The 11272-nt window shown below is 41.3% G+C and overlaps 1 protein-coding gene across 3 annotated transcripts in view; it reads right to left on the reverse strand.

Moving 5' to 3' along the window:
* The window catches only part of GPHN (gephyrin), a 303175-nt gene extending 292672 nt beyond the window's left edge, over positions 1-10503 (reverse strand). For all 3 annotated transcript variants that reach the window (XM_061998238.1, XM_061998239.1, XM_061998237.1), the window contains exon 1: positions 10406-10503. In XM_061998238.1, coding sequence (XP_061854222.1) covers positions 10406-10469 — 64 coding nt within the window. In that variant the 5' untranslated portion in view covers positions 10470-10503. The remainder of the gene's footprint in view (positions 1-10405) is intronic.
* Positions 10504-11272: the final 769 nt, after the last annotated feature.

Raw genomic sequence — 11272 nt, forward strand, 5'->3', positions numbered from 1 at the left:
GTTTTAGTTCTTATTCTGCTGGAATTTAACTGGCAAGGTCAGACTAAGTTTTACATCTTATGTCCCTACAGCGGACCAGAGTGTGTTCCAAAAAAATAAAACTTAATGTCAGACTAGGATTAGATTCTAGAGCATTTTAATGATACTCAACTTGAACTAGAAATCTTTTACTAATATGAGCATTCCCACCTTCTTGAAGCTCTGTGCCTTGCCTTCTATCCAAAGAATTATGTTATAGAGCACTACCCTGTAGTCACATTTACTTGAAAAAGTTAGAAGATTTATCTAAAAAAAAAAAAAAAATCTCAACACTCTAATTCTCCTGGTTTATTCTACATACCTTTTACTAGTTTCATCTTTATACACCATTTGTTATAAAATAGTCTCTAAATTTTCTTACAGCATTAAATCAGAGCATAACAGCAATGCTGAAGTTTTAATCAGAGGGAGTTAACACACATATGAGCATCTGTTACTACTTCTTCCCAGCATATATGGAGTTTTCTGAACATTATCTACAGAGACACTTTGTCCCTGCTCTATCTTTTAAAGATATGTTTCACAACATTTTTTTTCAATATGCTTATTTTACTGCTTATTTTTGAGGACCCTTGATGTCTTCCCTTGAATATTTGGCCAACTAAAAAGGAAAACAAAGCTAAAACAGAAGAAATGACAGTATCTATTCCCTTTAAAAAACCTTTGGGTTTTTTTTTGTCTGGAAACAGTAAGTATATCTCTTAAGAAATATACTTGGTTTTAGGCATCTTGCTGCTTTCTCCTGATTGCTTTCCCTGAGATGAAGACTCTGACAGGGAATACATCACAAGCCTTTGGCTTCTCACCATCTACACCACTATTCCACTACTCTACAGCACACAAAAGAACTATGTCAGCAAGAAACTACTTAATATCTATTTGAATTCCTGGAGATTTCCTTCTTTCAGAAACGTACTCTACCACTCAAACTCTCCTAAAACAAGATTTGCAAGTATCCAGCTAAAACAATATGTACCTGCCCGACATCAACGTCTTACTCTTTTACAGTCTGGTCTGTCTTCATAATTCCATGAAAATTGTTTCATGAAGGAGTAAGAAATAGGAGAGAAGGAGTGTATTGGTTTGCCAAATTTCTAACTAGTGCCATATTCCGTATTCCTTTAATAATAACTGGATTAAGGCTTTACAGAGTTCATCTCACGCCTCACTATCAATCCCTCCCTAAATGGTCTATCCCAGAGCATTAAAAGCAGCTTGCCAAGAGAAAAGGAGGCAATCTCTGCCTATGCCATCATTTGCAGAGACCCTAGAAACCTTCCCCTTTTGAGTCAGATCTGCAGGATATTTCATTTCAATCCATTTTAATTTCTGAAGAATGCATATTGTTCTTCATTCATACAGCTTCCCATAAAATTATTCTTAAAAAACAGCTCACTTCCTAGATTTCAGTATGAATTTAAATCCCCCAGGGCATATTTAAACTAAAAAAAAAAAAAGAAAGAAAAAAAAACACGTAGCAAAAATAATCAAAACACCATACTTAAGTGTCTACTTTCCACTTTTATGTCTCAAAAGTCACATATGATATAGAGGAAAACAAACAGAATCCAGTAAATATTTTTCAAATTAAAAGCATTCCATCTGGATTTTAAATTCTGTATAATATGCAGTACAATGAAGAAAACCAAGAATTTCATAACCACATAGCAAGTACTCAAAAGCCCAACATATATTATAGTTCAAAGCCCACATTTTCTGCTCCTTCACTCTACTACATAACTGATTTAATTTATTTAGAAAAATTAAAAAGCATATCTAAGAAACAAGTATTTCTCTAGTTATGATTCTAAATATATACGCAATACTTAATATATTTCTGTATTGATTTAATACAATTATGTTGAATATATAATGAAGAATCACATTCAGAATAAAACTCAAAGACTATTGTTTGAGGTAACTCACTTCCATAAGGAGCTAAATTAACACTGAGTCAGTTCTTTCAGGTCTTGGCATATATTAAAAAACACTTCACTGCTCAAGAACAGATTTTGTAATATATATCTATTCACTAAATCACTCATGTCAGTCAGTAGAAGTTTTACTATTTATCTCATAGTATGAGGAACAGACAATGCATTTTATCCCTCACAAAACACCATTAATACCAATCTCACATCTTGAAATAATAAGAGCCCTGTTCTGTGGGATTTTGCAAAAAGGTACATAGAAGAAGGTAATTCTTCAGACTTAATGCTTCTTTTTCCCCCACTTGACAAGTTATGCATAAAACACACCTCAGTAAATTAGTATGAAAACAAAACAAGTAAACAAAACATCACACACAACCTCTTACTTGCAAAATGAGGTTTTCTAAGATAACTGCCTGATTAAGTCTATTTTTCTCAAGCACTCTAGACAATTGCTGGTCCTTGTAAGCTTCAACTTACTTTTCTCAATTGTTTTGTGATTTAAAAACAAAAAAACATAATCCAAAAGGTTATGCTACTTTTTTTATTAATTAAAAACATTCCACACAAAAAATGCTGTTACCTGCTCACTTCCCATATGGTGGTTTATTACCCTTCTATTCTGCAGGAATAGCTTTTTCAAGTATTCCTCTAAACTTTCAAGACTAATTCTGTCATATGCAAGACTACAAATAGAAGACCATTCCAATACAAGAACTAAGATGTTGCCTACTATGTAGGAACAGAATGTAAATTATTTCTTTTACTTAATCCACACCTTATAAATATTCTAACACGAGCAAAAATTTGTTCTCACATTTCATTATATGTCCCACTGTTGCATAATGTCAATCTCATGAATTGAATACAAAAACTATACTTGCTTATCTCAAAAAAATATTTTAACCTTATTGGCAAAACTGTTTCAACCATCCCGCATATTCAAAATACTTTCTTTTAGTTTGAAGAATTGAACAACTGAAAAAGCAAAGTGAAAATCTTAACTTTCACTTTACAGAGGCACTGTGCAGCAAACGTCTTTGCTTTTAAAGTGTAATAGATTTCAAGATAGACACTTTCATAAAAGCTATGGGTGAAATCTTAATACGTGTACTCTCTTACTTGAAAAAAAAAGCTAAATCAACATTAAAGGTAAGAAATTCTGTGTATCAGGCTTTTGATTGCTACACTCTCCAAAACATGGACTGATGATATATTCTGTTATTAGCTAGTTAAGCCAGAAAACCAACTAAAGGTTATTCCAGAACTAATTTAGTTCTTATTAAATCCACAATTGCTAACTTCTGAAGTAAGCAGCTCAGAAAGTTCTCCTCCAGTACTAGAAAAGGGAACAAATATAAACCTAGAAAAGTAAACAGAAGTAGAATGCCATAGCTCTATACTGCTAAATACAAACTACAGATATGAAGAATGGGTGAAGACGGAAGTCTTTCAACTGTACTAGGGTAAGTAAACTCCAAATCAAGAAAAATAGGTTTGGTAAAACTTCTCAGCCTTGAGAACATATAAACCTCCAAATTAATGATCATTTCTTACATAAGCATGTATTAATTAAAACATCCATCTATAGTTGAAAACTATCTTGTTTTACCTGTTTTTAACTTCAGTCTTTCTACTTCTTTCAGTTCAAAAGAAATTACATCATAGCAGGCAAATTAATCTAGGTAAAACAGTCTGCTTTATCAATGAGATTGCAGTCACCAGTTTGTGTTCCATACCACATATTAAAAAGTAGAGAAAAAAAAAACAATGCTTCCTTCTACTTTAACTATAAAAAGTAAAGGTTCCTATTCAACCACTGTTAACTGTAAAAAAGAAACTGGACAATTATACAGATCACACTCACTAGATGTAAAACCTTAGCATCATGGCCAGATCAAAAATGAGAAAGAAATGCTTTTGTGAAGGCTTACAGCTACAAATGACAAAGAGAGAGATCTCCTACTTTCTATCTATAAACTCAACATTACGACAGCCCTACAGCTGGGAAAGGCCAAAAATCAATGTCACTCAGAATCTAGAAAGTTTTACTCTTAATGGAAGTACAACATCTCTCTACTTCCGGAATTCATTCACTTAACTCAGCTTTTGGAAGAAAACTAAGGCTCCTCGAAAAGCTATTGACTTGAATCTGTTTTGAGGATAAGTACTCAGTAAGACGAAGTTTTTGTGAGAAACAAGGATCAGAAGTAAAAAGATAACCAACTTCTATTTAGACGATTAAGGCAATTTGGGAGTAAATCCTAGCATTCAGTCCTTACCCTCCCACCCACACCTCTGTAAGAAAGCTTACCATAACTTTCAACACATAACAAAACAGGACTGACCTCACCACTGAGAAAACATCTTGCAATTTGCATTATATCAATGCAGAACCTTAGAGGAAAGTTGTGAGAAGGTACCTAATAAAGTATGCAAGAGGCATATGAATTTTTAGTGGGAAAACCAACAGCACACATTTCCAAAACAGCTGGAACAAACATTTTGTTCCCTACAGATCCCAAAAAAAATTTTTACTGTGAACTTCAGATCTATCCAGGCCATCTCTTTGCCTGAATGATGTTCTCAAGTAGACTATGCCCTCACCAACTGAGAAGAATGCTTGCTTCACAATGATAAATTCAGACACAATGTGTACACACTGTTACTTCAACAAACTAAACTGTCTCACGTCTTTCACACTACAGTGTTAAGAGGCTAAAAAAGGTCTGAGGTTATACATTCTGAAATTTCGCCTGTTTTATTGCATGGGCCCAGGGCAACAACCACCATTCAAAATGTTTTAAACTTTAGTTAAAGAAAGAAAGGAAGATTAGAGTACTTAAAGAAGAAACCATTAGTGAAGGGTTGCATTTTGCCAAAATGTCTTACTCTCGTTAATAATGAAAATGTTTTATAAAGGTGAAGGGCTGTATCAACACCTTTTAAGCAATACTCAATATGGTAAAACTATCTTGGAAACAAAAGTTAAATTAAGATTATTTCTTAAAAACAAGCAAGAAACAATATTAAAAGAGGATTAAAGACAGAAAATACTGTTTGTGTCTGGTGATAACTCTTCTCATAGATTCATCTCCAGAGAAGACAAACACTGAATGAAGCTTTATTAGTCAACCCCAAATGTAACAATTTATCAGGAATATTCTGAAAAGAAATCTGTAACAAAACATGAAGTTTGACCAGCTACACTAAATGCTTACTAGACAGAAAAAAAGAATCATGTAACCACAGAATGGTAGGGGTTGGAAGGGACTTTTAGAGATCATGTAGTCCAAAACCCCTGCCAAATCAATTCCACCTAGATCAAGTCACATAAGAATGCATCTGGGTGGGTTCTGAAGACCTCCAGAGAAGGAGACTCCACACTCTCCCTGGAAAGCCTTGGCCAGAGCTCCATCATGCTCACAGTAAAATAGTTTTTCCTTACATTTAAATGGAACTTTTTGTGTGTGTTCCAGCTTCTTTCCATTACCACTTGTCCTGTCATTGGATACAATTGAAAAAAAGTGATGTCCCAATCTCCTGACATCACCATTTAGGTATTTGTAAATATTAATGAGATATCCCCTCAAGTCTCCTCCAGATTAAAAAGCCCCAGTTCCTGCAGCCTTTCCTCATAAGAAAGATGTTCCATTCCCCTGATCATCTTGGTGGCCCTGCGCTGGACTCTCTCCAGCACTTCCCTGTCACTCTTGAGCTGGGGAGCCCAGAACTGGACACAGGACTCCAGATGAGGCCTCACCAAGGCAGAGTAGAGGGGGAGGAGAACCTCCCTCAACATGCTGGCCACACTGTTCTTGATGCATCCCAGGATACCATTGGCCTTTTTGGCCACAAGGGCACATTGCTGGCACATTGCATGCATAGCCTCATTATCAACCAGGACTCCCAGGTCCCTTTCCACAGAGCTGCTCTCTATCAGGACAATCCCCAGCCCGTACTGGTGCATGGAGTTGTTCCTCCCCAGGTGCAGGACTCTGCACTTGTTCTTGTCGCACCTTTATCTCACTGAATGGCAACACAACCTTCTATGAATCAGTCAGTCCTCCCAGTTTGGTGTCATCAGCGAACTTGCTGAGGGTACACTCTGTCCCCTCATCCAGGTCATTTATGAAGATGTTGAACAAGACTGGCCCCAGAACCGATCCCTGTGGAATCCCACTGGCTTCCAACTTGACTCTGTGCCATTGATCATCACTCTCTGGATTCTGTTATTTATCCAGTTCTTGATCCACCTCACTGTCCACTCATGTAACCCACAACGCTTGAGCTTTCTGATGAAAGAAGAGATGTAAACATGAAGAACATGGAGACAGAGAGGGAAAATTACAAAATAAGAAAGCAACTAGAGAAAATCAGAGTCTCTTTCTTCCATCAGGCTAATGGAGACGGCAATATTGTTTAGATTTCTCCCGTGGTTCGAGTGAAGGGTCAGCTTAGTCCCTCACAGACCAAGAAAGATCACTTATGTAACTTTTACCAACGTCACCACCAGTGAAGGATGCCCTAATATTGATTCAACTCTGGGCACTGCATGCATTTTCTTCCCTTTTCCAGCCAACTTCAGCATTACAAAACTCAATACTTACCAATCCAAGTTGAGCAACCTGACACTCCTGATGATTAAATATTAACCACCATTCTGTTAGAGATTGCCCCAACACAAAAGGCTTGTAAGGGGCAATCAGAATAATTCTCTATCAAGATTTATATTTAACAAAGTAAGCACTGGTGCACAACACTGCAGACAGACCATGCATATAATCCAACCTCTACCATAAATGTAGACATTTTACCCCTTTTTCACTGGTTTATCCACCTCATGTTTCTTGTTTCTCTGTGTGTGTTTATTTTTTTAAAAGCATCTATCCAGAATACTTCAATGACAAAGCTTTGGCCAATGTTAGCCCAACTCTCCTATCTCATTCTCCATCACAAAAAGCTCCCAATCTGACAGCATCACAGTCCTTTAAAAATGTATTTTAGTGTAACGGTAATCTTATGACAACATAACACTGGAGCTCTAACACTAGTTCATGATCCTGCACTATATTACCAATGGTAGAAGACAGAACTTAAATGAGCACTACCTTTAATCTGAATACTTAATTAAACATAGGGGCTGAATAAGACACTTCCATGGTTGCATTCTTTTTACATCTTGCAATGTGTCTTGAAATGGAAACACACAAAGAACACAATTTTCTACCCAAAAACTAGTGAGACAACTATTTGCATAAGACATAAGCCTCTAGTTTACAACAAATTTCACAGGTTTGCAATCCATCATTGTTCGTATTTCCTCTTATTTCAGTATATAATCCTAACTCTATAACTTCCTATATAGAAACTCAAACACGCATGACATCTGCAAGTCAGCAGAAGCTGTATACACTAAAATGCTTTTCCATCGTTCATGAAGAGAGTTCTTTCACTTGGAGAAAATGTCATAATTATGGACGCCATTCATCTCATTGACTCTTAACTAAAAGATCTCGACAGTTTGAACATAAGTTAACAAGGTTTTTTACAAAACAAGGTGCTGCATTCTGCATCATCTTGTATTTCAACACAATAAGCTACTTCAGTCAAACAATAAGCAAAGTTTCTATTTCTCCAATCCATTGTGCCTGTCTCAATTTGTCAAAAGAGAATTCATATACATTTGATTCTAGATAGGAAACTAGCAATATACACACAAACACAAAGGTCTACAAAGCAAAACTAAATTCAATAACTTACTCAAAACAAAAACTGAATGCAATGAAACCAAGATAAACATTATTCACTCTGTACTAGTATATTCTGGAGCCACTCAAATTCATTTTGACAACAGACAAGACTAATAACATGCTCAAATTATTTTTAAATGAGGACATAAAAGATTTAGGTATATCTTTATTCCAAATTAATTCAAAGGAGTTACTCTTAAGTAAATTTAAATTCCATCTGAGTACTACCACAAGGTGCAATAATGATACTGGCATTCCGGAGTACAACCGGTCTTAGAGGAATAGAAATATATATGCCTGTGCTGAAAAGCCCACAAGTATATACTACTAACAAAACAATATGGCTATGATCTTAGTTAGAAAATCTAAAGAAATCATGTTATGTTAATTAACATAATATGTTACGTTAATGAGCCATTCTAAATTATTAAACCAAAAAATAGCACTCATATCTAACCTTTCCATTCCTGCACTTATTCCTTCATACACCAGTCAAGAAGCAATTGTTAGTTCAATTCTATGAGAAAAATTCAGTAGAGTGAGTTTTAAAATCTACTGTCTTTCCACAGCTGAAACAGCAGAAACAACTAGGGGGTCCAAATCTGCCCAGGTACGACTTTTTCAGAGGTTAAAGGCAATGCCAGAGCAAAAATTAAGTTTGGCCAAATACATGATATTAAAGTAGCACATTTATACAAAATTTTACTTCATGTCTACAAGCACACACAAGAAAAAAAAACACCTAGAAAAATTGTTAGAAACCAAGATATTCCCTTTCAAAATGTCAAAATAATTATTCATAAAGTTTTTTAGCCTGCAATTCAGAACAGTGGTATTAAAGAGAAACGGGCTGAAATCGTTCTGTACACTTATGTCTTTTGTTTTCCATCAAGAAATTAAAGTCAAGCTCCATGCTACTTTCAATGGAGTTGCCAAATATGACACGAAGTTTGAAGAGTTTAATAGAATTCAAACAGGGTTTATAGCACAAAAACCTGTGTCTTTTGAAAGGTTATCTGAATCTATTTGTGACAATTATTTTTTAAATGAGTGTACTCGTATGCATCCAGTGCTGCATTCTGGGAACATTTACAAGTGAAAATTATTACAACTCACTAATCAACAGAAAATTCAAGTTACACAACACTGTTTTACAAAATAGGCAGAGAGCATTGTGTTAGCAGACACCTCCTTCCCAGGTTTTTTTACAATCATATGTAATTGCATGCATGTCCTGGCTTTAAAGAGCAAAAGGTACAAGCTCCCCCAATTTGACTTTCGCATCTGGTCGGACCTGCCCTGTCCTTATTAAGGATGTGACTGCCTGAAATTTGAAAGCCACAAGAAGGATTTCCCCTTCCATTACACCATGCTTTTTCCAACAGTTTACCATCAAAACAACCTTGCTGTCCAACGTTTCCTGGGAAGGGCCCCTGCCCCGGGATATATGGTGTGCCTCCCACCACCCCTCAACGGGGCCGTTGCCAAAGGACAGGTGAGATCAAGGCTTTCGGGTTAAATATCGCTAGGTTTAGCAACCAACTTTCGGGTTAACTCCAGGCCTCCTCTCCAACAACCGCATCCCCTTTACACTTCCTTACGCCTCAGCGTACTCACAACACTGCTTTCCATGAACAGCCATGACTGCCCGGGCTCCAGAAAACAGCTACTGGGCTGGACATGCAAAAATGTCACTGAAGTCTCTCGCCTTTTCCCTCATCAGAAACGCTATTTACACTCTTCAACACTCAAACCCCTCCGGGCTTCGTTTCTGGGCGGAACGCACTTCCACTGGAGAGCCGAGCTCCACGGTACACCGGCAGCACCGCAAAGACCCCCCCAGAGGCCGAGGAAACTCCGAAGCCTGCACCATAAATACCGGCTACGGCCCTGGGAAGCCCTCTGTGCCACCATGGTATGTTACATGTGCCAAGGATTTGTTACAGGATCATGCATCCGCTACGAGTGGCGGCAACATACATGCTCTTCTCCCCCTCCCAACAGAAGGCATACAGGCACACGCGCAGCCCAACCCTCCCCTCCCCGAAAGTAAAGACTAGGGAGGGAAAGGAGTCATCCTCACGGTGTGTGCCATACGGAACGCGCCGCGCTCAGAGGCATCCCTCTAGGCAGCGAGCTCGGGCCGCCTCCCGGGGAGGGCAGGCCCGACTCCCGCCGGCCCGCAGCCTGCGCCGGCCGCAGCCTCCCTCCTCAAATGCCTTCCCACTCACAGCTCCGCTGCGTTCACAGGAAGCCCGGCCACGTCTCGACTCTCGTCCCCTTCGGCTGACGCCCACCTCCGCGCTCCAGCCTCTCTAGGCGGGTTATCCCCGGGCCAGTCCCCCAGGCTGCGGCGCCCAGCATCCCGCTCGCTCGCCCGCCTGCGGCAGCGGCGCCCAATGCCACCCAGCCCTGCACACACACTCTCCGCCGCGGCGCGCGGAGCGCCGCCCCCACGTCCCCCGTCCCCGGGCTCGGGCCGAGGCCTCAGACACCGCACGCATGGCGATGGAGCGGAGGCTCCCTGCGCAGCGGCAGCGCCGCGGGAGACGCCGCCGGGGCAACCCGCGGGGCGGCCTGACAGCGCGTACCGACTCGCGGCCACCTCCCGACTCGCGGCCACCTCCCGACTCGCCCCCCCCCCACCTCCCCCCAGCGTCGTCCCCGGCCGTGGCCCGTTACCTGTGAGAACCCCGACACGGATTTGGTGGTCGTGGTTCGTTAAAATCATCCCCTCCGACGCCATGTTTCCCGGCGCAACCACCGCACTGACAGGGAGCGAGCGGGGGGGGCAGGCGCGCGAGAGCGGCGCGCGCGCAAAGGGGGAGGAGCCGGGGCGGGGCCAGGGCCGGCCCGGGTGAGCGGATACCGCCGCGCGGAGCGGCAGCGGGAGGCAGCGAGAGCGAGACTAGCGGGCTGCGCGTGGTCCAGGCACTACCAATCTAGTGTCGAGAGCGCTGGGCCTGGTGCCCGTCGCTGTCGAGCGAGGCGTGTCCCGGGGCTGGCGGCAGCCGCCTGCGTGTCCGCCCCTTTGGCTGGCGGCGGCCCTTGCCCCGAGGTGCCGTGTTAGTTCAGCCCCGGCACCCGTGGTGAGGTGTCCCCGTCCTGCAGCGCAGCCGGGAGCGAGGCGGCCACGGGACAAACGGATCCTCCACCCGGCTTCCCGGGGAGAGGGCACGTCTCGGCCAGTGCACCAGCTGTATCTGGGCTTCTCAGCGCTGCCTTCAGCTGGAGCTGCCCCGGTGCTTCCCCCGCCCCCAGTGCACGCAACACCACCGCTTATCTCGAACATCTTTTACCCAGAGCAGCTCCTTCCCTCAGGCTGAGCATAGCCGTGCTGGGCTGGTGCCTGCGCTGGGGGGCTGGTGCCACACCGCTCTCCAAGGCGGGAGGAGGGCCGGACTCCCGCCTCGGTGCATTTAGATTGGCATAAACCAGCTGTGAAATAGGCTTTTCACCAGTGGCTCTTGTAGTCGTCTGACTGGATACGAGCTCCCAACAGAACTGTGCTTGGTACCTGTAACACAAAGTCATTTTCATCATCTGGTT

Source organism: Colius striatus, chromosome 6 (assembly GCF_028858725.1).
Source record: "Colius striatus isolate bColStr4 chromosome 6, bColStr4.1.hap1, whole genome shotgun sequence".
NCBI lineage: Eukaryota > Metazoa > Chordata > Aves > Coliiformes > Coliidae > Colius > Colius striatus.